Here is a 27898-nt window from a genome sequence, read left to right on the forward strand (position 1 = left end):
CAGGCAGAGAGCTGTGGACTCGTCCCCGACCCCTCCTTCACGCCTGGGACGCACCGGCGGCTCTGAAACGGCACGCACTCACACAGAAACTCAAAACACACACCCAGGGAACCCACAGCACCGCCCAGAGCGAAGTCCTGCCGCCCGCCGCCTGCGCTGCGCTCCGTGAACACGCACTCACATCCACCCGCGTGGGGCACACGCAGCCTCCCGCACCCGCTGCCAGCGTGCGTGCACTCGCCTTTGGGCGCTGCCGGCTGTGTGTGCCCCAGGCTGCCAAGCGTTCCTTTGGGAGGGGGAGGAGAGGCTGCAAGGAGCGAGAGACGAGCGCTTAGGCAGAGAAGGGAGGGGGAAAGGGAGGGGAAGCCGGCCCGGGGAGGAGGAGAGAGGCGAGGAGGCGGCTCCGGCAGCGCACGGCGGCGGCGGCGGCGGCGGCGCGGAGGGCTTGGACTGGGAGGCCAGAGCTCGGCTGGGCAGCGGGAGAGGAGGAGCCTCAGGAACTGCAGCTCTGCCAGCTTGGGCCGAGCCTAGAGACATCGGCCTGGCTGGTCCCCGCCAGCCGCAGGTGGGAAGGGGCTGGGATGGAGGGCGCGGGTCTCCCGGCTAGCGGCTGAGGCTGAGCCGCGGGGCTGTCTCCTCCCTCTGTTCCGTAGACAGAGGCTGAGCATGGAGCTGTCCCCCCGCAGCCCTCCCGAGATGCTGCAGTCGGATTGCCCGTCGGCCCTGGAGCTGAAGTCAGCCCCCAGCAAGAAGATGTGGATTAAGCTTCGGTCTCTGTGAGTCCCCGGGCAGGGGAGTTGGGGGAAGGGATCTTAGGGAGCCTGGAAAGGCGGGGGATAGCCGGAGCCGGGCCGGTGGATTCTCTCGGGCACACATGTTGGCAGGTGAGAGGAAATAAGCTGCCCTGACACGCGTGGCCAGACGACATGTGCAAGGCATAGGCATGTGCGGAGCAAGCGGGCCGGTTGGAGCGGGTTTAGGAGTTGCAGAGCTAACGATGTGCCTGCGGACCCCCCGGGTGACACATGCAGCGCAGAGAGGCGGCACAATATTTGCGGTGTGGCAGGGCCGCGGACGGGCAGCATTCGGGAGGTGCCAGGCTGACTCACACGTATCCATGTGCAGGGGTGTGCAGATGTGAGACACATCACATGTGTGTGCATGACTGTCCCAGGGTCACAGAGGTGTGTGTAGAGTGATTGCACACAGATGCAGATCTACTGCCTGGGGATACTTGTGCTAACCTGTGGGCCATATGTATCTCGACTGGGATTGGTGGTTTCCGCCTCCTGCATCCAACGGGGGTGGGGGGGAGGGAGGGGATGGGCCGGGGCGGGGCACCCCATACCTGAGCTGCTCACCTCTCTGCATATTAATAATGGGGGACCCATCTGGGATCTAGAGAAGAGGTGGAACCCCTACCTGGGATCTGGAGGAGGGGGGGTGGAGCCCCTACCTGGGAGCCGGGGTGGTGGTGAAGAGAGATTTGTTGACAGGGGCAAGGTAACTGTCAAAGCCTTTTTGTCGCTGTAGGGTCTCCCAAGGATCTCCAAGCACATTTAGGCATCTTTTCTTATTGTTGCAGGAAGAGGGCAATGTGGGGAGGAATAAATGGGAAAGGGGAGGACTCCGGTGTCCCATACTCCAGTTCCAGGGAAGGAAAGGAACTTTTCTTCCTGCTCATCAGAGAAGGAGAGGATTGAGTCAAAGACAAGCCATACATCATGTTTATCTCCCTGTCAGCTGCCATCGGGTAATCTCCGCAGTCTGTTGATTCTTAACCAGAGCTAGGGAAGTGCTCCTCTCCCTGCTAAGACTTTCCATGGCCCTAGGAAAGAGGCTGCAGATGTTTGGTGAGGAAATACAGGAAACACAGCCTCCAAACCCAGTTCCTCACCAGCATTCTCAATGGTGAGCACTGAAGCTTTTCATTTCTGGGCTCTGGCAGAGGGAGAGATGGGGGTAGAATATGGATAGATGTTTATGATTGTGTTTTTTAAAAAGCCTTCACCTGTGGTGATAAGATGACACCTTTATATTGGGTCCGTGGGTCTGATTTACACACTAGCTGCTTAGAGAGGCCTTAGGGAGAATGGAGGCATAGTGGGCAACAAACGTGCCGTAGTGGAATCCAAATACGCTTCCCGGTCCCCTCCTTTGCTGTCTCTGACCAATGCAATTTGCGGGCTCCATGAAGTGCAGCCTTGGAATGAGGTTCTGGGATGAAGAAATGGAAAACCGGATTGAACTGGTTTTTGTTGGGAGGAACACTGGGTGATTCTTGACAGAAAACACTGCTCTGTTAACAGGAACTAAGCTGGGAAGAAAGGTAGGTAGGGAAGTGGTCAAAAGGTAAAGAAGGACCCACAGGGTCTATAAGTGGCAGAATTCAAGGTGTCCCAGGATGCTTCCCCACAGCACTAGTGGCTCATCACGTACTTCCCTCGCCTCCGTTCCAGGTAAGGGACGCTGCAAATGAGCAGGTTCTACCATTTCACTCTCTCCCACACCTTGCTAACCACAGGTCTTTTCTGGAAGCAAATTGCTATTTCTTCCTTTAGTGTGAGAAGTGGTCAATGGCAAGAGAAGAGGAGCCTCACAAGGAGGCACTGAAACCCAGGGAAAGAAGGGAGTAGAGGCAGCTGCCCCTACAGAGTGTGTTGGCTGAGATGTCCTTACAGGAGATCACTGTGGACAAGAATCACTAATCTTATTGATGAGACTGTTCCGGTTTTCACTCACTCCAGCAATCTGGTCCTTGAGAGTGCTAGCTACATGTAATAACTTACCCAGAAAAGTACCATCTCCTCAATGTTAATTACCAGGAATAGATTCCCAGTCTCACTTTTTCAAAGCAGAGGCAAGTCTTGATATCAAGTTAGATCCCAAGTTGATAGCTTACTAGATTTGGCCCTGTTTGAATATTGGGCAGGGGTGTGTGCTTTGCCAATCAGATGAAGGGAAATAAAAGGATTTAGGACTTTTGCTTGGTAGGAGAGGGAAACAACTCTCAGGGTCGAGTGGTTTCTGAAGAGGTGAGCAAAGAGGGCATTTCTTCCTTTAAATGGAAATAGAACCTCACCCTCACCCCCAGTCACCACTGTCCCCAAATAGGCCTGGATGGGAAGGGGCTATTTAGTCTGGAAATAGGTAGATGGACGTGATTATCTCAGGACTAGATACTGAACAGAAATGAAGACAGATGGAATATATAGATTCCCATGCTCAACATATCCTATCTTCCCCCCCCCCCCACGACCCTTTTAATTTCTAATCTGGGACATCAAGATTCTCTTTAGGGAACCTGGGCCTGGTGTTTTTTTCCTCTGGTTAAAAAAGCCCATAGGAATATAATTGTCCAGGGCAATTTCTTCTTGGGAAGGGCATCCATCCAGGAATTCTGTTTCCCGTACTAGCACTCTGCCAAAGCTAAATTCAGAATCTGGAGCATATTAGCTGGAGAGACTCTAAGTGTGGGATTTCACCTCTACCTAGCAGGAAGATTTTCCTACCTAAGCAGACTTATAGGTTGAGGCATGAGAGAGGCTGAGACAGGCATTTCAGGGATGATGGGTTGGCCAGGTGAGTTTCAGCATCTCTAACCTTAAGATGGAGGACTGGACTTGCCTACCCACCCTTCTCTGAGACCAGAGGGCCTTGAGGAGTGTGGGGAAGGGCCAGTAGAAGTTGAAAGCGTTTTCGGTGTCTTGTGAAACAAGAAAAGCTATGAGCGGAGATTGGTTTGCCGTCCTTAGCTCATTCATTCATTGAACAACTATTAATGGAGTGCCCCCTGTGGGGCAGGTGATGTGCTGGATGCTGGGCATATAGTGGTGGACAAAATGGACTCAGTCCCTGATTCTGCGGAGCTTGTAATATGGATCAACTCCAACAGATGGAGTGGAGAGTAGAGAAGGCCTCCTGCTCCTTGTTTTGCCACACCCATCCAAGTGGTAAAATTCAACCTTTCTGGTATCTGCCTCATATTTTCCTTTGGGGGGGTTACCTACACAGGAAAAGCACATATACGATTTCTCTCTCTCCCTCTCCCAGGATAGTACAACATCACTCTCTTCTCTCTGCTCCAGTTCCTCCTGGAATTTCACAGACAGAACTTCCCTCTTCCTTGGGATAGTATAGACACAATCCCTTTCTATTCTCCTTTCTCCACATCGTGTACACTCAGGCTCCCATGGTCTAGACCCAATGTCCTAAGCTGTGGTTCAAGGTCATTTCAGGGGACCTGGAGCAAAGACCCAGCTGGGGATTATTTTTGCCCATCTTTGTTTCATCAGAGTCAGTGTGGGACCCAGAACATAATAGGCACTCAAAAATTGCTCTTAAATAAAGGAATGAACAAATGAGTTAATGAATATACCTGTATATGTCACAGAGCCCAGTTCTGTCTCTGATTGTGTGTTGCGTGTGTTCCTGTGGGTAGTGGGTTAGGGGAGTAGGCATGGGGATGGAAGAAAGGGAGAGGTTGTTTTTGTTGTTGCTTTTAGAGGGTGATGTTCAAAAAGTGTGGTCCTCTCTTTTTTTTTTTTAATTTGTTTATTTTATTTATTTATTTTTGGCTGCGTTGGGTCTTCGTTGCTGCGCGCGGGCCTTCTCTAGTTGCGGCGCGTGGGCTTCTCATTGCGGTGGCCTCTCTTGTTGCAGAGCACAGGCTGTAGGCACGTGGGCTTCAGCAGTTGTGGCATGCAGGCTCAGTAGTCGTGGCACACGGGCTTAGTTGCTCCGCGGCATGTGGGATCCTCCCGGACCAGGGCTGGAACCCGTGTCCCCTGCATTGGCAGGCGGACTCTCAACCACTCTGCCACCACGGGAGCCCTGGTCCTCTCTTTTGAGGACCTCAGACCAGAGCCTGGAACTGAAGGAGTTACAGAGAGGATACAGAAACAATCTGGATATATGAACGAGATGTATCAGGATGAAATTGTGAATGCCTGACGTATATACATATGAATCTGGGAAAAGGTTGATGTGAGTGACAAGGACATTTGGTGGAGTGTGAGCTCCATGGCGATGTCTGTTTTTATGTTTATAAATGGCATGTGTGATAATAAATATGTTGGGATAATAAACACGTGCTTACCTGAACACCTGAAATTGTCCTATGTATGAATGAGATGATGTACGTGAGTGTGTGTATAGGTGATGGGATAATATGTATGTGTGATCTGGTGTATGTATCTGTGACACACCCACATTTTGGACAATTCTGGGGAGATCAAATGCACAGGAGGAAGAAGCCCAGGGACTGGACTGGGTGCCTCGCTGATTTATCCCACCTTCTGTCTTCATTTTGTATGGGACCCATGGACTGATCGTCTGTGGCTCTGTTTTGAAAACTGTGCTGCTGTCCTTTCTCTGCATATGGCTGTGGAGCTGCCATGAAGACTGCAGGATAAACTGGCTCCCTGGACCTCTGGAGAAAAAGGAGCATCATTTCTCCCAGGCCTTGGCGGGAATGATTTTTAGTGTCTTCCTCCCTGGATTGGCCCTTCTTCCTTTATATTCAACCATGGCAAAGGGAATCTCTCCTCCCTGGGTTTTATATCCCCCTCTATTGTCTTGAATGAGGCAGCTATTGCCCCCACCAGCTTTGTCTTGAATGAGGTATCCCTCGATGGTAGAGGGTGGAAAACACCTGCAGTAAGGTGAAGGGGAGGTGCAGAGATACGGGAACTCAAATTTAGACCAAGGGGAGAACTTCACAAACCTCTGGTCAGAACAGGTGGCTGGAGGGGACCGGGGACCGGAGTGGTGGCGGTGGAAGAGCAGAGGGAATATTGGGAGACTTGAGCTTGAGTTCTTGTTTCCACTCTGCCAAGTATTAGCTGCATGACCTTGAAGTCATATAATCTCTGCGTCTCTGTTCTTTATTTGGTAGCGTCCATATGAAAGTGGCTGTTAAATGATAAAGTCTGAAGTTCTTTCAGCATGGGAGCGCTTGCTGTGTGAAGAGGCAGCAGAATGGGAATAAATGGGTGGCCATTGGCTTGGATGGGGAGAAAATAAAGACTCAAGAGGCAGGAATATGAATGACTTAATAGGTTCAGAGTCCTGGTGTCTGGGACCTGATTTGGAAGAGTCTTGCTGATGAGTGGTTGTCTGGAGGGGGTGAGGCAGGTGACTGAGCTTAGAGAATAGAAGGCTGGGTGGGATGGGAAGAGGGCCGTCCCACAAAGGGTGTGGGCCCCTGAGGTCAAAAGAAAAGAGAGAAACTTACTCCTTGTCATCTCTTTCTGATTGGTCAAACTAGAAGTGGATGGAGCAATTTTAAGTTTTGGTGGGTGTGGGCAGCCTAGGGACTGCGTTGGTGAGTTCCTGAGCATTGGAGGAATTCCCCTCTGGCATTTATCCTAAGTCTGTAGGCCTGGGGGTGATATGACCAGGTATGACACATCCTATTCTAGAGAATCTCTAAAGTCCCTTAGAACCCAAAAGCACTCTGCTTGCCTGGGAGCCCCAGGAGGCCGGTTAAAAAAGGCAGAGGAGATCCCACGTTTGAGGTTGCCACTTAGCACTTTTGCCAGGAGGAGGGTGAAGTAGGTTGGGGATGATGCTATGGGACTGGAAGGCCAGGTGACAGACTCAGGAAGCTTGGATGTCTCTAGACCCTTTCCACCCGCCCCCAGTCCAGGGAGCTCCTGAAGTCAATGCAGTGAGGGGTTGTGTCTCATCTTCTCCTCTTTATGTTTTTGGCTATTCCCATCAGACTGGGATGGAGGAGCCGGGAACCTTGAAACAGGTCTTTCCCTCTGTTCTGAGTCTTTACGGGGATCATCGAGGATTTGTTTGCAGCTTCTCTGCTCCCTCTGCTTTCCTCTTCTTTGATTCTTCCTGCAGCCTTTCCTCTGCCCCTTCCCTCCTTTGTTCCCATCTCTTTCTGGTTTCTCTTTCTCTGCTGGGCTCTATTCTGCTCTCCTCTCTTGTCCCTCTTCCTCCCTCTCTTGGTCAGAAGCCAGGACCCCCCCACCCCCCAATCCCCCACCGGCTCAGGTGTTGTTGTGGTGATTGCGGTGATGGTTCAGGGCAAGTTGGCTGCAGGCACCCTTTGGGGCCGCCTGACGAGTCCAGCCTCAACTCCTGTATTCTGCAAGGCCTTTCTTCTGCCATCTCAGTGACCTCATCCTCCCAGCTCCTCTGGGGAGGAAGCCAGGTAATTGCCTTTGGATCTCAGGGGGCTGATTTTCGCAGGTATGGAAGTTGAGTAGCTATTTTCCAACTCTCTTCAGGACAGCAGCAGAGAAAGGGGGACAGAACCAGGGCAGCAGGTGGGCTGCAGGTGAGACCACTGGGAGACCGGTCTCCCAGTTGTTATATAATGAGATTGTCCCCTAAGGGAGGAAGACTTAATGGTCTGCGAGAACTGGGGGAGAATCCTGGGAACGGTGAGTGGGGCAAAGATGGGACTTGAGGGGGAAGAAGGGCTACTGAGAAGGGAAAAGGAGAAAAGCGAGTTGTGATCCATTCATTGCAGGAAGGTCCCTAGTGCCGGTGTTCTTGCCCCTCTGTCTCCCATGCCCCCCGTCCTGCAGCTGCTCCCCTCCCCTCAGTTCCAGTGGCATCCTCTCCCTCTCTGGCAAGAAAACAGCAGGTTAGGATATGCTTCGGCATCCCAGACCTGGCAGAGGTCCACTGAGGGAGCTGGGATGGGGTTTTGGTGGAGAAGCAGGCTTGGGGGAGAAAGGGCATATCCAGGGAGAGGCCTGGGGGCTCAGGGCTGGGAGAAAAGCTAGAAAGGGGGTACTCAGGTGGTACTGTTGGATCCGCAGCTGCAATGGGTAGTCAGACTTGCAGATAATTACAGTGGCTGCAGCGGGATCAGCCTGCCTGCTGGTGTTGGCACCATTTAGGATGGGAAGGGAGCTTGGCTTCCAGGGGACTTAATGATTCTCTGGCAGGCAGGACCTGGGGACAAGAGAAGCTTCTTTCCTTCCTATTCCTTGGCTTCTCTGCTCCCCTGTTTATGATCTCTTGATCATCTAACTTGGCACCATCCGCCTAGTTCTCTCCTCTGCGCCCACCTTGTTTGGAAACTTCTCGGGGCCTGGGTTGAGTGAGTACACATGCCAACAGTATTATCGGGCTCCCTAAATTCCAACCGTCTCTCTACAAGCCGTAGCTTTAGAAATTCCAATCTGAAAGAAATATAATTAATCAAATTGCACCAGACTCACCCCAAAGACTTCTTTGTCCTGCCCATTCTCTTCCTTTCTGTTCTTCTTTGAAATGCCAAGAAAATGCTGTTGTTTTCATTGCAGCAAGATGGACTAAAGATAGATATGCAGGAGAACTTCCTGGAAATTTCATGGAGGTTAGAATGTAACTTTCCTACGGTAAAGAAGAAAGCCACCCTCCTCCTTTAAAGCATCAGGTTAGGGCTAAGTTGGGGGAAGCAGTGAGCCAGTCAGAAAGATAAACTCCAACTAGGGACTCGAGACCCAGGCACCCTACTTCCCTAGTGCCTCCAACCCAGGCAGTGACTCTGAGAACCATAATGTGTTACAGAGGGGGAGACTGATGCCCAGAAACAGTTGGTGAGGTGGGGGGCAGGGCTGAGACCAGACTCAAATCCTGCTGATTCACAATCTAGAGCTGCTCCCGTCACACTGGCAGTCAGTACCTTGCCAAGCTTCCAACTCACTCTCCCAACCCAGGCGCCCTTCAATGTCTGTCAGGTCCCCTGGAAGCAGGGAATCTGCTGGGAACATCTGTTGGGATGTGGTTTGGAGGGCCGGTGGGGAGATCCGTGCGCAGGAGGTTAATGAGCAGAATTAAATAGTGCAGGGATGGCGAAGAGGAGTGAGCGAGTGAGCCAGAGACGGACTCCTCCTGGGTGGGATCCTGGGAGCCTCCTCTCTGGCTACCCTTCCCCTGACCTTCTTGCCCACCCCTCCTATTTCCTCCCTCTTTCAAGGGCTGAAGCCTGAGGGAGACGGGATTCATTTGTGTGCTGGGCAGGCAGCTGGGGTATCTGGGTTCTTATTAGTCTGGCCTGAGGCTCCAGCTGCTTAGATTACCCCTGCCTCAGCGGATCTGAGCTGTGCTGGGCTGTTGCTAGGAACACCTGTTAGAAAGGGCTTCTGGTCAGGAGGCGTAGGGGGGGAGTTGCCTTCAGACACACGTGGGGTGTGAGCCGACCACTCCCCCTCTTCTTCAGTGTTTCCCAGACCTTCTTCAGCAGCGCTTTTCAAGTGTCCTTTCTTTCCTTCCCTGCCCCCTTAATACCTCCTGCCCCTCTCCCTCATCTCCCTCCACTCGCCTGGCTCCTGTCCTTCCCCCACTACCCACCAGCTTTCCCCAAGCCCTGCTCAATTCTCCCTCGACCCTCCCTCCATCCAGCTCCTCTGTCCAGTACCTGGAGATCTCTCACCACCGCTGCCATGTCAACCTGAGGCCTGCCGCCTCCCGGGATGGCACCCCAGCTCTGTCACCAGGGGGGCTATTTTTATCTCTGGAGCCACCCCCGCCACTGTGCCCAGCCAGCTGCCAGAACTGGGACTGCCTGTATAGCAGTGGGAAGCCAGGGGAGTGAGGGGAGCGGCAGTACTTGGGTAAGGTGGGGATCTGGTTGTTCCTGGTCTCTGGAGCTCCATGCTGTGCATGTCCCCAGCTTCCGCTTCTGCTGCTTCCCTGGTCCCTGGAATAAGGAACCAGGGAGGAGACCCAGACATCTGGAATGGTGGTGGCGGGGAGACTGGGCTTTTCCACATCAGGGGCCCTGGGTACAAGGGTGGGCACGGGGAACTTTGTTCATGGAGGAGTTGTAATGAACCTTGCTGAACTAACTAAAATAAAAACTAAATAGTAATTTTTTGCATTTATGCATCACTTTATAGTTCCCAGGGTGCTCTCATATGATCTCATTTGATCCTTGTGAGAATTCTATGAAGCGTGTACTTACCCATTTTACAGACAAGGAAACTGGAGCCCAGGGTGTCTTGTCCAAGGTCACACATAGTGCTGAAGTCCAGGCAAAATCTCCTGATTTTAATTCATATCCTTTTTCTATTGGATTTAGATGATTTCTTTCAATTTCTGAGATTTTGGAGCCTTTAGATCAGCCGGGTAATTCCTTCCCCAACACCCCTCCACCCACTCCCCCTCACACCCCTCTTCTCTGACCACAGGCAGAGGCTCCTATGCTTTGCTCATCCCCTATTCCAGCTCCTGTTCTTCAGTGCAGGTGGGGAATGGTGGGGATGGACCAGGGAGGGAGGCATTATAGTTGGGCTCCTTGCTATTTTAAAACTACATTTAAGGGCTGAAGGAAACTTCATGCTGGGATCATCACATCTATGCCCTGCCTCCCATCCAGGGAACAGTCTCCTTAGCTCAGACAGAGGTAGAGTGTGGCATGTGTATATATGTGTGGGTGAGTGGATACGTGTGAAAAAATTTTTTTCCCAGGAAGGAATGGTGGTTGATCAATATCCTTTCTAATTAGGAACAGTTGATAATAGGCTGGAATGAGCATGTACGGGGTGCACGCTGGGATGATGCAGCATGTATGCACGTGGGGTGATGTGGTAAGCCGTTATTTGTCCAACAATCTTTGGTTCTACTGGGCAAGAGAGCAGAGGGATGGACAAGACATCCTCTCTAGAGCTTTTCTAGTCTAAGAAATCTCTACCTTTCAGTAGGATGGTTGAGGTTAGTGCCTACTTGGCTCAGGGGGCTGGGCCTGGAGTCGGGTGAGGGAGGGGAGCTGGCTTGGGTTGGTGTTTGCTGGTGTACCACCTGCCCCCACTCCCACCCCATCTGTATCTCTCCAAGCGAGCTTGTCTACAGAGCAGGCTGAATAACTTGTCCCCCATCCTCTGGGTGGCAGTTCTAGGTCTCTGACTCTGGGTCTAGTCCTTTCTCTCCAAAAACACTATCTAGCGCAGCGGCCGCGCTGCATGGCTACCAGGAGTTCACTAGAACACAACTTTGTAGACATTTAGCCTGCATTGCTGCTTCTTGCTGCTGCTGAAGCCCGCTTCCGCTGGTCCCAGTAATTTCCCAAACTTCATTTGTTTATAAGCCTTCAAGGCTATGGCACAGTGACAAGGTATTTTGATTTCTCCCTGCTTTTGGTGGGGAGGGGTGCGAGGCGGGGTGTGTGCGGGGGGGGGGGTGGAGCAAGACTTCCCGTCACAAAATTCTGGCTCTTGGCCCGTTTCCTTTCTTTTCTCTTTCTCCTGTCATCCTCATCCCCACGTTACCGCCAGCCCTAGGACGTAGATTAAAGAGACTGTAATCGAGCGGAACTCTCTTCACTCGCTGCGTTTGGCTTCACTCCGGCTCTCCTCCTTAGCCCCGCCTCGCCCCTCCGCTGACCAATCGCGGCCCCAATGCACTTGTATTGGTGACGTCACCCCACAGCCAATCTGGAGGCGGGCTGGAGCTGTATGCGCACTTCGCGCCGCAGAGGCCGGGTTCTTTTCTTCCTAACCTGAGCGAGAGCAAAGCCAGGAGGAGAAAGAGGGGTCTTGGTTCCCAGGCACTTTCTAGGCTATCCCATCACTTCCCTTCTCCCTCTGCGCTGGATTGACCTCTCTCCAGTTAATTCACGGTTATTCCCCAGTCCCCGTTTTACAGATGAGGAAACTGGGGCTGGGAGTATCAAAGAAACTTGCCCAGCCTCTCGGTTTCGATGAGCAAGTCCTTCTGACTTTCAGTCACTACTTGGGCGGGGGCTTCCCTCCCTGTTGAGCGGATCTCTGGGTAAGGATCCCCGGATCCCTAGCTTTAGCGAGCCCCTCTCCTGCAGTTCCTAGTTCTCTTCCGGTCTTGCTTCCATACTTTCAGGTGGGTTAAAGCTCATTTTGAAGAATGGACCCGGAAAAAGACCCTGGGAGGGAGCCGAATCTGCCTTAGCCTCGCTGAGGGGCTCTTGCAGGGCCCTTTCCCTTCACTACAGACTTCCTCTCATGGACAAATTCCGGATGGTTCCCTGTCCCTGCACCCTTAAGCCTCCTGCTAACCCTTTCCTTCTCCCCAAAGAGGAGCCCCACCTCCTCAGAGCAAGGGGCTGGCCTGTACTATTTCTGTCCTTTCTGGGATTCTTCTGAGAACAGATGCTTGTTTTCAGTCTGATTCAGATGTGAAACTTTTCCTGCGGCCTCTCACCCACTTGCTGTGGGCTGGGTCTCTCCCTCATCACTCCTTCCTCCAGCCAGGCTCCTCCTGTTCTCCTCCTCCAAATTCTCTCTGGTCAGTCACTTTTGCTGAGACCTGGAGGAGGAAGTCAGGGGCCCAAGAGGGAGCCATTCCCCTCAGGGACCCAGGGGGCCCGGGGGCAGCATTTTGATACTTTGAAGTAGGAAACTTTGATTCCCATGGCAAGCCCTGTTCCTGTGCCGAGGCGCCACCTCCAGGGCCCCATCCTCAGGTAGGCACCAGGGATGAGGAAGGGGGAGGGGAGGAGGGGGACAGGCTGCTGTGGGTCTACCAGTTGTAGTTTGGTGGAGGGGAGGGATCAAGACCTGACAGCCCCATATGCTGTGTGTGTGTGTGTGTGTGTGTGTGTGTGTGTGTGTGTTAGCAGGGGCAGGTGACTTAGCAGTGTTTCCCCTCTTTCTCTCCTTCCTGACCCCCAGCATCATTTAGGACCTCATATTCCTCCAGTATCTCCTCATCTGGTTTTAAAACCTCCAGAGGGAAATAGGATTCTTTTCTCAACTCCCAGCCTCTTAGCTTGAGGCTGCCCTGTCCTAAGCCCTCTACTTACAGTGATCTTTCAGGGAGTGTGGGTGCTGGAAGTAGTGGCAGGGGCCTTCGGAAATTGTCAGATCATCCTATGGGGGCTGGAGAAGCTGCACTCTTCTGGGGCGTTGGGATTATTACTGCTCAGAGCCCCCTTTTCCAGCTGGCTGCCTAGAGCTGAGAGAGACTGGGGCCTCCAGCAGTCAGGACCTGAGGCTTTCCCGTCGTGGTATGAGGACTGAAGATAAAGGAGAAAGAAGTGGTGGTGGTGAACCAGGGCTAGGAGTGGAGTGGAAGGACTGTTGGGAAGCTTCCAGGCTTTGCCAGGCCAGGAAGTGTCGTGGGGAGACACGTGGGGAGAATTATGTAACTTCAGGAGGGATCCTTCCAGCTGCCGGAGTCCAGGTCCCTTCCTTGGCCTCCCCATTTGTCAAATTTATTCTTTAATCTTTCTTTTCCTCCCTCCCCCCCTCCTTCTGGTATCTGGATCGTGTTGGGTTCAGATTTCAACAGGAGCTATACAAGAGCTCCTGGACAACATCGAGAGGTGGAGATGGGAGGAACTTGGAGGGAGGGGTGTGTTGAAAGCCAGCCTACAACCGCACTCTGCTTCCTAAGCCCTGAGATCTCAATTGGGAGTGCTGGCAGTTAGCCCCCAACCTGATTAATCTGCTCCCTTTCCCTTTTATTATTTAATGAACATTTAGTGAGCATGTACTGTGTGCTCTGGGCGCAGCAGCCAGGATAGAAAAGTCACTGTCAGTGCCATCAAGACACCCCCAGTTTCCTGGGGGTCTGGTGGTGTCTGCAGACACCATCACCCCAGGAAGCCTGGACGACTGACCCTGAAGGAGCTGTGATGCAGTGGGGTCCAGCCTCGCTTTTGGTGTTTGGGACACAGTTAAGCTCCAGTAGAGTGAGTTGTAAGCTTGCCGACCTGAGTGAGATTGACAAGTTGTGTGACCTCGGGCGAGTCTTATAACCTCCCCCATGAGGAGATTGTGAGGCTCAAGTCAGGTTTGTAATTATAAAGGGGAGATCATGGTCATTATCATCCTCTCATTTCCTCTGTTAGGGGGCTTCCTAATTACCAGCCTCCATCCAAACTAGGCTCACTCTTCTCCACCTGGACTTGGGATCAAGAAGGCAGGTAGGTGCTTGTTGGACTTGAAGGGAGTGAGGCGTGAGCTGGGCCAGCATGATGCTGGTCAGTTAATTCCAATTCAACTCATGCTTAAAGAGCCTCGTTTTATATGCCAGGCCTTTCACATACATTCTTTCATTTACTCCTCTTATTAACAGGTGGTTTACTATTATCCTCACTATTTAACAGATGAAGGAATTGAAGCTTGAAAATAAAGGTTCTCAAACTTTAGTGTGAATGAGAATTATCTGGGATGTTTGTTAAAAATGCAGATCCCTGGACCCAAACTTCAGAAATTCTGGTTCAGTAGGTGTGCAGTGAGGCCCAGAATCTAAAATATTCACAAGTATCTCAGGTGATTCAGGTGCAGTGGTCTACAGGCCACACTTTGATAGACACTGATGAAGAATTAGTGACTTGCCCAGGACTCAGAGCCAGGAAGTGAAAGGTCTGCATCCAGGAGTCCTGCCTCCCAGAGTTGTGCTGGGAGCCTGGGTTTCTGCATTGGAAATAGGGGCAGCACTGCCTTCCCGCCTCCCTCTCTCCCTCCCTCTAGGCCCATTTTGAAGACAAAAGGAGATAATGTAGGAGAAAGCCCTTTTTAAAATGTAGAGCGGGCAGCATTGTCAGAGATTATGCAAATACATGCAAATGAGCACCCATGGGCTTGGCTGTTCACTTGGGAGCTTGTGCTGGGATGTGGGTTTCCCTAGGTGGCTCAAGAAAGAAGAACTTTGGTGGTGGGCATATTGACCCCTAGTGGGCAGAGTTTTCCGCTGTAAAAGGGGCTGATCGAAATGGAAGACTGGGGCTGGGATTGGGAAGAGATGGGACCAGAGGCCTTTTTTTCTTCCTGGGTTGTGTGTCCCCAGAGTTGAGGGTCCCTGGCCATGGGGACTGACCAGGAGAGGGAAGCTGTGTGCCCCAATGGCAGAGCGTATCTCTTTCCTCTGTGATCTCTGGTCAGCTCTCAGTTGCTCCTTTCCAGCCCATTGGCTGGAAAGCCTTTTTTAAAAGAAATAATTAATTAATTAATTAATTTATGGCTGCGTTGGGTCTTCATTGCTGTGCGCGGGCTTTCTCTAGTTGCGACGAGTGGGGGGTGGGGTGCTACTCTTCGTTGCGGTGCGTGGGCTTCTCATTGCAGTGGCTTCTCTTGTTGCAGAGCACGGGCCCTAGGTGTGTAGGCTTCAGTAGTTGTGGCTCGTGGGCTCTAGAGTGCAGGCTCAGTAGTTGTGGCGCACGGGCGCGCACGGGCTTAGTTGCTCTGCGGCATGTGGGATCTTCCCGGGCCGGGGCTCGAACCCGTGTCCCCTGCATCGGCAGGCGGATTCTTAACCACTGCACCACCAGGGAAGCCCCCTGGAAAGCATTATGTTGTCAGCCTCTATTCCTCCTCCCTAATGAAGCCTGAGCTGGGGCTGAGCTTTACTGAACCCGGACTCTTTCTTGTGGAACCACCTACTCTTTCCACATGGAGATGGTGCAGCAGGAAGGCTGGAAGTGATATTTGAAGATAGCCCACCGAGGAGGCTGCAGTGTCACCCTCCAGCTTCCTTCCCCACCCATTTTTCCCCTTTCCCTTCTGCCCCATTTGTATTCAGACCTGTCTTTGGCCAGGACTGCTGGTCCCTGAGGTGACAGTTGGCCAGTGACGCTTCCTGGGGCTGGCTATTCTGAATGCCCCTATTCCAAAACTGCTGAGACCCCGGGATTCTAGAGCTGCTTCTGTTCAGGAATGCCATTGTTCTCCCTCCCCCCCACCCCCACCCCGGCATCCCTGGGAATCGATGCTAATTTCAGCCTCCAGTCCCTGACTCATTCTCTTCTCCTCCCTGACTCATAGGGTGACCTTGGGATTCTGAAGCCCCTCTCAGTGGGGAACTGTGCTGGCCACCATTTCACACCATCTTGGTTTTAGGTGGGATGGGGTGGGGCAGGGCTGGGGGAAGGAGCCAGAGGGGAATGTTTTACAGCTTCCTTTAAAATCACCATCTAAAGTCAGAGAGCTCTGTTTGCTTTGTGACTGCCTGGGCTGGACTCAGGCAGTCACAAACCAGACTTTTAAGAAGCCTCCCTGTTAATCCCCCGGAATTCATGAGGGCAAAATATTGTTCCTTCAGGCAAAGCATCCCGTAAGTGAGACCTCCAACCCCACCCTCCCCACTTTGGCTCTGTGGGAAGCTGCCACGGGGCAGAGGTAGGGGATGGGTACAGTCCCCCTTGGCCAGAGGTTCTCTCTGGCGTGGCACTGGGGAGGCAGGGGTTAACCCTGCTTTGTCCTGGTTGATGGATTCTGGAATCATAATCGATTAGCTCTGCTGGGATGGAGTGAGGCCAGGCGAAAGACCAATTCAGATTGGTCTTTGTTCTGTGTCTTTGCCATCCCTGCCAGAGACAGCGGGGCTGTGGACATGTACCCCCTCCCCGTCAAGACCAAGAGACATAATGAAAGAATGCTGGGGGCTCCCAAAGCCCTCTCTTAGGGGGAAATAAGCAGTTTCAGCTCTTGGTTATTCAGACTATGAAACAGCTCATCCCCAAAACATCACCCTGGGAGCTTGTACCTGCCTAATTCTGCTGGGCCCTGGGCACTCTAAACAAGAGTTTTCAGGAAACACTGACTAAAAGGGGGGCATTGAGAGGTCAGAGGGGGTGGGGACCATGGAACAGCCCGAGATTTAACTTTGGGGGCTAGGTAAACTTAGTAAGGCAGTGGCAATGGCCTGTGATGAAAAACATTAGCTGCTGTTATATTTTAAATTCTTTTTTTAAAAATTAATTAATTTGTTCATTCATTTTTGGCTGCATTGGGTCTTTGTTGCTGCACGTGGGTTTTCTCTAGTTGCGGTGAGCGGGGGCTACTCTTCGTTGCGGTGCTTGGGCTTCTCAGTGTGGTGGCTTCTCTTGTTGCGGAGCATGGGCTCTAGGTGCACGGGCTTCAGTAGTTGTGGCACGCGGGCTCAGTAGTTGTGGCACACGGGCTTAGTCGCTCCACAGCATGTGGGATCTTCCCGGACCAGGGCTTTTTTAAAAAAAATTAATTAATTAATTTATTTATTTTTGGCTATGTTGGGTCTTTGTTGTGGTGCGCGGGCTTCTCATTGTCGTGGCTTCTCTTGTTGGGAAGCACGGGCTCTAGACGCACAGGCTTCAGTAGTTGTGGCTTGCAGGCTCTAGAGCGCAGGCTCAGTAGTTGTGGCGCATGGGCTTAGCTACTCCGTGGCATGTGGGATCTTCCCAGACCAGGGATCGAACCTGTGCCCCCTGCATTGGCAGGCAGATTCTTAACCACTCTGCCACCAGGGAAGCCCAGCTGCTTTTATTCTATTAGAAAGATTAATGGGTTATGGAAGACTGAGGCTGTTTCTGTAAAATGCATCCTATTAGAGGTATCCTGTTCTCTTGACAAGGTCCAGCGCCTAAGCAGGTTATCTGTACCCGGGCCCCTACAGGCTGCGCTACATGGTGAAGCAGTTGGAGAATGGGGAGGTAAACATTGAGGAGCTGAAGCAAAACCTGGAGTACACAGCTTCCCTGCTGGAGGCCGTCTACATAAATGAGACGCGGTGAGAGTGGTGACATGGGGCTGCGGGGAGAAACTCACACACAGAGGAGAAAGATACCAGACAGACACAGTGATTCAGGGAGGGCCGGGGAGTCAGACAGGAGCCTGACCCGGCCAGAGCAGGGAGGAGGGGTGGGAGGGCAGATAGATCTATAGGTAGAAATATCGGCAGAGGTACAGGCATAGAGTTGCAGAGGCAGAGACAAACACAGACATCAAGAAGAGAACACTGTTCCAGAGCTGGAAGGGACCTTAAAGCTCATCTAGTCCTAACCTTCTTCCCAGTGCGGAGGCCTTCCAGACCTGCGCGCCCAGGATGGGAGCCACTGGTCACACATGGCTGTGGGGCTTGAAACGTGGCAAGTGTGAATTGAGATGTATGTGTATGTAAAATACGTGCTGGATTTCAAAAGATTTTGAAAGAATGTCAACTATCTCATTAATATTTTTATATTGATTCCACATTGGAATGATAGTACTTTGCGTGTATTAGGTTAAAGAAACGTTATCATTAAAATGGATTTCATCTGTTTTTTTAACCTTTGAATGTGGCTACTAGACAATTTAAAGTAACTTATACGTGGCTTGCATTTTATTTCTGGAGGACAGTGCTGCTGGTCTGTTGCATCCTTGATGGGTGGTATCCATTCCACTGTCTGCTTGAATACTTCCAAAGTTGGGGTGCTCACTACCTTGCATAGTGACCTGTTTCATTATTGGAGACATCAGATAGAGAAACAGAAGTAAAAAGACTTAGCGAAAGAAAGGAAAGGGAGGGTCAGAGAAGGGAGAGAGCTGGTGTGAGAGTTTCCAAGGTGTGGCTGGGCCCGGGCCTCTAGGCTGTGGAAGCACCTGCCGTCTTTCCTCTGTGACTCCCCTCCTGGGGCTTCAGGCAAATCTTGGACACGGAGGATGAGCTGCAGGAGCTGCGGTCTGACGCGGTGCCTTCGGAGGTGCGGGACTGGCTGGCCTCCACCTTCACCCAGCAGGCCCGGGCCAAAGGCCGCCGAGCAGAGGAGAAGCCCAAGTTCCGGAGCATCGTGCACGCGGTGCAGGCTGGGATCTTCGTGGAACGGTGAGGCTCCCCCACGCCCTGCCAGCTTCTACCCCTGGCTGTGTCCCTCGTTCCCAGCCACCCTCGTCTTCCAGGACCCCACTGTACCACCAGCCCCACATGCCCACGGCCTATCCGCACCGCCCCGCCTGATCCGACCCCATTCCCAGACCTCACACCTGGGCTCCTTTTCGTTCTTCTCCCTCAGGATGTTCCGGAGAACGTACACCTCTGTGGGCCCCACCTATTCCACTGTGGTCCTCAACTGTCTCAAGGTGATCCCGGGGGTTTCAGGCAAGAGGAGAAGCTTGGAGGGGGGTGGAACAGTCCTTGGGACTTTCAGGCGCTTTACGGGATGAATTTTGCCTTCCCTTTTAACTGTTGTTTCCATATTCCTCAAAACAACTTTTCCCCACTCAAGAGGCACACTCCTGACTTCTTGTCACTCCCCTACTGAATGATATCTGGGAAGAAAGAGGCCTATTTACCACTTCTTCGTTTTCCTGCTTGCCAAGCCTCTGTAATCATTGGGAAGTCCTCCTTGAAGTCTACCTGCAGCCCTCGCTGCTGCAGGAGATGTCCCCCTTGGGAGTCTCCCTGCCTAGTTCCTTGTTTCTCCACAGAACCTGGATCTCTGGTGCTTTGATGTCTTCTCCTTGAACCGGGCATCTGATGACCACGCACTGAGGACCATTGTTTTTCAGTTGCTGACTCGGCACAACCTCATCAGCCGCTTTAAGGTTGGGCAGCATCCTATCCCTGCCTCTGGGTAGGATTCTCTACTCCCACCAGCCTGTTCTCAAAGAGTCCCAACAAGCAGCAGACTCCACAGGCTCCCTGGCTCAGTCTCACTGTCAGGGAAGTCGCCCCCTGCACACCCCAGTCTAGCCTTTCCTTCACTTGCTGCAGTCCCAGCCTCTGGCTTCACGTATTGCTTTCTAGGGGAAGCTTCTAGCCCTGAAACTGGCCAGCCTAGGATTCTGCACTCTCGCCCTTTGCTCTGTCCCCTAACTTGTCCTCTCCAGGCTGGCTGCAAGTTCAGCTCCCTGTTTCAGCCCTCCTGCCCCTGTCCATGGACGCTGGAGGCTTAGAGGTCAGAAGCTCTCAGCTGGTGCCCTGCAGGACTAGTGTCTCTCCACTTGTTTCGTGGGGGCCTCTCCCTCCCCTCCCCCTCCAGCTCTAGTCTCTGTCCAAGGAATTTTAGGGAGAGGGTCAGCTCTTGGCAAGGCTACGTAGGGCTGTAGGAGGGGAGGGAGGGTGTGAACTCGATTTGCTCTTCAGCTTGGCTGGCCAGGAAGTGTACAGGATTAACGTCCTCTTCAGATCCTGTGCCAGGAGGGAGGGTCTTTTGAGAACAGGGGCCGGTTAAAGATCACTTGCACGTGGAAAAACCACACTTGGAAGTGGAGGGTGAGGGGGGCTGAGGAGTCGCCATGGGGATATTTGGCGAGCACTTGGGTGAGGCGTTAGGGTGGAGGAGAACATGTGTGTTCTGAGGGGTTTGGCGGGGGGTCAAAGGAGTCCAGCTGGAGGGCCCCTCCCAGAGGGCTCTGGGAGGTAACCCGGCCACCTGTGCCTCCACTTCACTGTAACAGACTATTGGTGTGTGAGAGCCTTTCCTCGACCTTTGACTCCTCCCTTTACAACTCCCAAGGGGTTTCCAGAACGTCCCTGAGATGCTCAGCTGAGATTTTCTTCAGTGCCTCCCGAGCCCTGTTCTGCAGTTGCGTTTTCTTCTTCTTTCCAATCCTGCCCTCTCCAGGACGGAGAACAGCAGGCTCTTATTTTTCCTAAGACTTTTCCCAGCTCGTGTTTCTCCAGACTGGTTCTCAGGCTTACTCCAGACACCAAGTTCTCCCACAGGTGCTTCCTCACCCGGAAGGACTGGTTCCGGGGAACTCCGAGAGTAACTGCATCACGTTGGGTTTGGCCTCGCCCCAGCCCACCTTGCTCCAAGGCAGTTAGAGAGAGAGGAGCCTTCTTGCTATAGTAGTAGAGACCCCCTTGGAGCTGCCCTTTTCAAGCTCCACATTCCCTTCCTGGGTACCCAGGCCCTCCCATGCTCCTCCCCTTCCCTTCCCTTCCTCCAGGGACACCATGGCAACGCAAAAGCAAGGGCGGTTGTCGTGGAAACAGTCCTTTAAAATTCCCTGAATTTGGGGCACAGCCCTCCAGGGGTTGGGGCGGGGGATGTTAGGGTCCGACTGACTAGTGGCACATCCTCTGTTGTCTCGTCACTACTGCGCATCTCTACAGAAACTTCCTCAAGTCCTGAACCCCGCTCTCCTTGCAGCCTCAGAGATCTAGGGACAGGTACAGACACCAGCCCCGCCCTCTGGGAACCTTGGGCCTTTGAAGGAAGCAAACGTACCCCAGGGCACATGCAGAGACCGAGACAGGATTGAGACAGGATTGAATAGCCCGCGCGCAGCCCGACAGACCTCTGGTTCCTGGTGCTTGGGTGTGTGTGTGTGGTGGTCGAAGGGTGGGGAAAGGCTTCTCAGAGGAGGGGGTGATCCACATCTGGCTAGAGGGGCCTCTCCGGGTCATCTTATTCTTTCGTTTGCTTCTGAGCCCCTCTCCATGGTATTGGCTTGGGGATGGGGTAAAGTGGTTGGAAGGTAGGAGGGAAACTTGACTTCCTCTTCTTAAAAATCTCCAGGGAAATAATAATAATTATAGCTACTCTCTAGAGAACACTTACTAAGTGCCTTGTGCTTATCTCATTAAATTCAAGGTAGGTGGTATTATCTTCATTCTGCAGTTAAGCATCTGAGGCACAGGAAGGCACGTGACTTGCACAAGGTCACACAGCCAGCAGGTGGTAGAGCAGGATGTGAACCCAGGTTCACCCGACTGCAGAGCCAGCACTCTCCTATGCCCTGTTGCCTTCCAAAGAATGGGCCTTGCTGACCTCCGTCTTCGGCCGCCTGCCATTCCCGCACATCCGCCACAAATCTCGATTTCCTCCGTCCTATTGCAGATTCCCACTGTGTTTTTGATGACTTTCCTGGATGCCTTGGAGACAGGTTATGGGAAGTACAAGAACCCTTACCATAACCAGATCCATGCAGCTGATGTTACACAGACGGTCCATTGCTTCTTGCTCCGCACAGGGATGGTGGTAGGTGCCCTGGAAATCAGTCTTCTGTGACTCAGGGTCTTACGGCTGCAGAACCGGGAAGTCTAGACTTTACTCCCATTTCCTCTTTTCTCTCTTTGGTTCCTCTCCTTTGGCATCCCAGAGTCTTTACAGATTCAGATTGGGCTTACTCTAGAGTATTCCTGGGTGGACCGTAACTTCATGGGCAGCGCTGGGGATGTGTGCCGGGATGTGATGGGAATGTTGCTGGTTGGGATGGAGGAAGGTCTTTGGCCATTCCGGGAGCTGAGAAACGTGGCTGCATTAGCCCAAGAGCTGGCCTCGAAGAATGCAAGGGCTGGGCTGAGCAGTCCTGCCTGTGTGTGGAGGTCTTTGGGCAGCGGCCGGCAGGGGGTCCGCCCCCTCTCATCATCTATCTCTTTCTCCCAGCACTGCCTGTCGGAGATCGAGGTCCTGGCCATCATCTTTGCTGCAGCCATCCACGACTATGAGCACACTGGCACTACCAACAGCTTCCACATCCAGACCAAGTGAGGGGTGGGGACGTGGCAGGGGCAGGAGGGGCCGAGTGGAGGTGCAGAGGGCCGGACACGGTGACTTGGGCTTTGCAGGTCAGAATGCGCCATCCTGTACAATGATCGCTCAGTGCTGGAGAATCACCACATCAGCTCTGTTTTCCGAATAATGCAGGACGACGAGATGAACATTTTCATCAACCTCACCAAGGATGAGTTTGTGTGAGCAGAAGCCAGGAGTGGGCATCCCTAGGGACCCCCTCACCCCAACCCTCTTTCCCCACTTCCCGGAACTCCTGCCTAGCAGTGCTGATCAATACTTGGGTTCTGTCCTTTCAGAGAGCTGCGGGCCCTGGTCATCGAGATGGTGTTGGCCACAGACATGTCCTGCCATTTCCAGCAATTGAAGTCCATGAAGACGGCCTTGCAGCAGCTGGAAAGGTGAGATATGGTGGGGTGTGGCTGGGCATAGGCCAGAGTGAGGTGTGTGTGAATTGGGGGGGGGCATCCGCATGGGTAAAGGGTGTGACAAGTCTTTACCTGGATATAGAAACTCTCCTGGCTCCAGGAATCTGAGTGTATCTCGTCTATGTGATGTGTACAGCCCAGGCAGCCAGTCTACTGGAGAGCGCTTGGGCTGGGGGTCTGAGATGGGCGTTCTCAGGGCAGCTTCAGGTCGGGCTTACTCCAACTCTTTGGACTCATTTCTGTATCTGGGAAATGTGAAAATGTAATGCCTCCTTCCACAATAGCTTGCCACCAGTTCCTACTCTCATAGGGCTACTGGGAGAGTCATGTGAGGTTAAAAAAAAAAAAAAAGCACAGAAGAAATGCCATAATTACATCTAATGTTGCTTAAAAGTGGGTGGGAGTATATAAATGTAAGGGAGAACAGACTGTGTTTGTGTGTTCTGAAGGTGTGTGTTAAAAATTGTATGGTGTCAGACTTCCCTGGTGGCGCAGTGGTTGAGAGTCTGCCTGCCGATGCAGGGGACACGGGTTCGTGCCCCAGTCCAGGAAGATCCCACATGCTGCAGAGCGGCTGGGCCCGTGAGCCATGGCCACTGAGCCTGCACGTCCGGAGCCTGTGCTCCGCAACGGGAGAGGCTGCAGCAGTGAGAGGCCTGCGTAGCACAAAAAAAAAAAAAAAAATTGTATGGTGTCTGGGTGTAAGAGAGTGTGCAGTGTCAGAGCGTGTCATTGTTGGGAAATAATAATAATAATTATTATTATAGATTACATCTACCGAGCACTTATTAGGTGCCACTCTTCTAAATACTTATATGCTGTATGTCATTTAATTCTCAGAACAACTCTATGTGGCAGATTCTGTTATTATTTCCACTTAGGATTGAGGAGAATGAAATATGTAAATTTTAAGTAACTCGCTCTTTGTCACAGCTAGTGTGTGATAGGTATGTGGGGATTCGAACCCAAGCCCTTTGATTCTGAGAGCCTGGGCTGTTTCCTATACATATGTAAATGTGTGTGTGTGTGTGTGTGTGTGTGTGTCTAGCCTCACAGGGTGTTTGAAGTTTGATCTGAGAGAGGGCTTGTGATGGGAAGTTAGGAATGGTCCAGGCTTCCTTCCCCTAAAAGATCAGTCTCCCTCCCCTTGCCATCTGCCCCAACAGGATTGATAAGCCCAAGGCCCTGTCTCTACTGCTCCATGCTGCTGACATCAGCCACCCAACCAAGCAGTGGTCGGTTCACAGCCGCTGGACCAAGGCCCTCATGGAGGAATTCTTCCGCCAGGTATGAGGCCTCTTTGCCTGCCCCCGCCCCCGCCCATGGGGCCTTCTCTCCCCTTTGTTCTCCAAGTTCCCTGTTCCTACTCCAGTCCTCATTCAGTTGCCTGCAGCTGCCAACCTGATCCCAAACCCATGGGATATAATGTCATCTCCGAAAAGCTTAACAGTAATCGCTGGCAGTGGCATTTGCATGCCACTCATTTCCAGGTCCAAGGCACAGAGATTCCTCTTCTCCCCCGGCAGCCCCTTCTACCCCCAGCTGCACCTTGATCTGGTAGACTGAGGTGCTTCCCCGCCCTGTCTGCTCCCCTAGGGTGACAAAGAGGCAGAGCTGGGCCTGCCCTTTTCTCCGCTCTGTGACCGCACTTCCACTCTCGTGGCACAGTCCCAGATCGGTGAGTGTCCCTTCCCGCAGGGAGGAGAGAGTTGCGAAGGCTAAAGGATGCTGGCTGGGCCGGGTCAGGACCTCTCCAAGTCCACCTCCTTCAAAGCCATTCTTCCCGTAGCAGCAAGCCCGCCGTGCTAGAGCATGGGGTCCTGGGGTGGAGTTCTCTGGGGTCGTAAAGACATCATCGCAAAGGTTGTCCCCACTGGGAACTTTTCAGCCCCAGGTGATCCTGTTTTACGTGCAGCCGGGGGCACAGCTGTGCCGGCCATATCCTCTGCCCGGGCCCCCAGGTCAGATGGCTCCATTGTGTTACCCCTGCACTGCAGGTTTCATTGACTTCATCGTGGAACCCACGTTCTCTGTGCTGACTGATGTGGCCGAGAAGAGTGTCCAGCCCATGGGGGAGGAAGACTCCAAGTCTAAAACCCAGCCCAGGTGAGGGTGGCCGCAGCAGCCGGGGGCCCACAGAGAGCACTGACTCCCAGGGAGGAGGTACAGGCGGGCGTGGAGAAGCAGGCGACTCCAAAAGTGGGAGCCCCTCTACTGCGAGTCACACACAGGGGCGGAAGGATGGGGGGCAGGGAGTGTGGTCTGCGCCTCTGTTCCCTCCACCGTATTTATATCTCTCCCATTAGCTCTGTCTTTATTGCCTTTCTGCTAATCTGCTTTTATTTTCCTTCTAGGAGGAGGGAAGGTGTGGAGAGGGATGGGGACTGCGGGTACCTAGCAGAGGGAAAGAGGACAAGGATGAGGGTGCCTGAGCCTACTGGTCTTCTACCCTCTCCACTCCGAGGGCTGTGAAGATGGCTCTGGGGTGGGCAGGGCCTGACCTCGCAATGTTGGGGTCCGGCTTTTAGCTTCCAGTGGCGCCAGCCTTCTCTGGATGTGGAAGTGGGAGACCCCAACCCCGACGTGGTCAGCTTCCGCTCTACCTGGATCAAATACATTCAGGAGAACAAGCAGAAATGGAAGGAACGGGCGGCAAGCGGTGGGTCCATTGGAAGGATGAGGCCTTGCGGGGAGGGTGGCTGCTGCAGCAGTAGTGGGTCCCTTTTCCTTAAGCCCGTAAGCCCTTCCTCAAGCAACGCTTTGTCTGACTCCTTCCCTGAGTTGGGAAAGGGAACTGACTAGGCTGCAGTAAGATCACAGGAACGACTGACTGGCCGACTGGCCTGGACCGTTTTAGAATGCGAACTTGAGAGAGGATAGGGACAGCCACATGCCACGACCTGAGGGACCCCATGCACACTGCGGCCTGTCAGTGGTCCCCTGTGGATGTGGTAACCTGGTGGCCCCGGCTGGGACATCTCTTCCTTAACGTGGGAGTTGAGGGCTGTGCATTTTAGCAAGGTTGGAGAGGCTCTCCCCAGGTAGGCGTGGGTTGAATGTAGCTCAGCTGGAAGGAAGGGGGATGTGTGAGAATCCCTTACTTGTCTCCACATATTCCTTGGGTTTGGGGGAAACGTACTGCTTGGTCTGGTCCCAGCTTCCTTCCTGCCCCTTTGCAGGCGTCACCAACCAGATGTCCATTGACGAGCTGTCCCCCTGTGAGGAAGAGGCGCCAGCCTCCCCCGCCGAAGATGAACACAACCAGAACGGGAATCTGGACTAGCCTGGGGCTGGCCCAGGTGAGCCTGTCGCGGCAGACAGGGAGGGGCTTAAGGTTCTGCAGGGAGTTGGGCCAGCGGGGTGTGCCACAGCCCTCTTTGAAGGGTCATCTCTGGGGTTCAGTGGATGCAAGGTGGTCCTTCCCTCTTTCCCAGCAGGGATATGGAGGAAGTGAGCACACAGACTCGAGCGGGGCCTGAGTGGAGAGCAGAGTCCTCCCACCTGCAGGAAGAGAGGAGTGGGCTGAGCAGCTCCTTTGTGAGGGCCTGGGGAGAGGCGGCAGTCAGGGCCCAAGGCTCCGGGAGGTCAGCTGGGCATGACTTTCAATCCAGCCCCGCTCGCGCCCTGGCTGAGCTCCTTCTGCAGGGCCTTTTGCTCAACTGTAAGCGGGACTGAGTGGGGATCCAGTGGGACCCGAGGAAGGTAAGTCAGGCTGGAGATGAAGGAGGAGGTCAGAGCACCGAGGTGTCTCCTCTTCCCCCAGGTCCTCACCGAGTCCAAAGTGTTCGATGTCGTCAGCACCACCCATCGGGACTGGCTCCCCCATCTGCTCCAAGGGAGCATGGACATCAAGGAACAGACACCCCACCCGGAGGACAGATGCCAGAGATTGCGGGATTGGGGAAAGGGCCTGTCCCCGCCCGACACCCATTGGGGCGCACTTTAATCTCCCGGCGGCAAGACTGGGGAACTTCAGGCTCCCAGTGGTCACTGTGTCCATCCCCCCCCGCCTCTGGACTCTCCCTATGGCCAGATGGTCGGCTGGAGGGGAGCTTCCTGGAGGCTTCCCAGGGCCTGCGGGGGAGGGTTGGAGATGCCAGCCCCCTGGGTCCTCCCGCATCCTTTTTGCCTCCAAGTTTCTAAGCAATACATTTTGGGGGTTTCCTCAGCCCCCACCCCAGACCTTAGCTGGCAGGTCTGGGTCCCCCTTTTCCTCCCCTGGGAAGGGCTGGAATAGGATAGGAAGCTGGGGGTTTTCAGAGCCCTATGTGAGGGTAGGGGAGTGGGCTCCTTCAGGGCATGGTACCTTTCTAGGGCCTGGGAATGGGGGGCATCCTCTTTACCCCAGACCTGCACTGCTTCAGTCCCATCCCCAGCCCAGACCCTGCAATCTTCCCTCTCTCCCATTCTGAAATGGTGACTGGGGGAAGAGGAGCCATTGCCACCAGGGGCCGAGAGGAGGCCTTTCCTGGGGTGGCCAAGGACTCGGGACTGGTCTAGGCCCCTGGGGCTTGTCATCTGCCCTGGCTGAGTCCTGAACCCTTTGCCTCCTTCCTCTCCCCTGGGGCTGGGAGGCTCCCATCCGACCAATGTCTGTACAGTGCTTTGAAGTCTCCCCAGCAAAGCACCTTCAGGATACATCCTACGGGCACAGGAGGGGAGAGCTGGGTTGGGGTCAAGGGCGCATGGGGAGGGTGAGGTGTAACCCAGTAATCCTGTGTTGCTGACAGAGAGGGTCCCTCCCCCTCCTAGCCCCGGCCCAAGAGGCCCCTCCCCAGGACAAGTGGGGAGTGGCGGGTGGAAGGCAGACGGGCAGGACTGCTGCTCTCATGTCCTCTGGAGAGAGCCCAGCCAGGCCCCTGCCCCTTCCTCTCCTCAGGCTCCTCTCACCCGGCTTTGTCCCAGGAAGGGCCCAAGTCCAGGTGACTGCCCTCCTCCTTTCTTGTACCAACCATGCATTTGTACAGTGGGCCCTGTTCCTGTGAAGTCATATCCATGGTCTCTTAGACCTGCCACCTGCCACTTGTCCCTCCTACCCCACCCTGAGTGGGGCAGAGACGCATGAGACTCACCCCCACCCTTGGTCTCCCAGAATCCTGCTATAGCCAGAGATCAATAAAGAAGGGAGACCTGGCCTGGCTGTGTGTGTTGTTTGTCGGGTGAAAGTGCACTGGGCATCTTCACGTGCACTGTCTCTTCAAGCTGATGAAACCCTGGTGCGGTGTTCATCCTGTTATATATGGAGGCCCAGAGAGGTGAGGTCTTGCCTGAGGTGCACAGCAAGGGTGGCAGAAGGGGACCTTGCACTTCTGAAGTTCTTTTTTCTCTCCATCGCACTACTTCT

General features: G+C 53.4%; 1 protein-coding gene and 1 long non-coding RNA gene across 9 annotated transcripts; one reads left to right on the plus strand and one right to left on the minus strand.

Annotated features, from left to right (window-relative positions):
- The first annotated feature begins 370 nt into the window (after positions 1-370).
- PDE1B (phosphodiesterase 1B) lies at positions 371-27689 on the plus strand. Of its 7 annotated transcripts, none has more exons than XM_004274207.3 (16): positions 371-565; positions 654-776; positions 17302-17415; positions 18307-18489; positions 18677-18743; positions 19092-19208; positions 21452-21592; positions 22001-22101; positions 22183-22308; positions 22426-22527; positions 23721-23841; positions 24151-24232; positions 24552-24660; positions 25083-25213; positions 25734-25853; positions 26318-27689. In XM_004274207.3, exons 2-15 carry the CDS (start codon positions 667-669, stop codon positions 25835-25837), a joined length of 1608 nt encoding a protein of 535 aa, XP_004274255.1. In that variant the 5' UTR covers positions 371-565; positions 654-666; the 3' UTR covers positions 25838-25853; positions 26318-27689. The 7 variants fall into 7 exon arrangements, with proteins under 7 accessions (XP_004274255.1, XP_049549835.1, XP_049549836.1 ...); XM_049693878.1 differs by lacking the exon at positions 26318-27689 and adding an exon at positions 25989-26311 and having other exon boundaries at positions 433-565; XM_049693879.1 differs by lacking the exon at positions 26318-27689 and adding an exon at positions 25992-26311 and having other exon boundaries at positions 433-565.
- Positions 4650-9437, minus strand: LOC125960377 (uncharacterized). 2 transcript variants are annotated; one of them, XR_007469949.1, is made up of 4 exons: positions 9371-9437; positions 8190-8309; positions 5295-5431; positions 4650-4787 (listed from the first exon to the last, which is right to left on the minus strand). It is a non-coding gene; the product is annotated as an uncharacterized LOC125960377 (long non-coding RNA). The 2 variants fall into 2 exon arrangements; XR_007469948.1 differs by having other exon boundaries at positions 4650-4873.
- Positions 27690-27898: the final 209 nt, after the last annotated feature.

This window comes from Orcinus orca, chromosome 11 (assembly GCF_937001465.1).
Source record: "Orcinus orca chromosome 11, mOrcOrc1.1, whole genome shotgun sequence".
Classification (NCBI taxonomy): Eukaryota; Metazoa; Chordata; class Mammalia; order Artiodactyla; family Delphinidae; genus Orcinus; species Orcinus orca.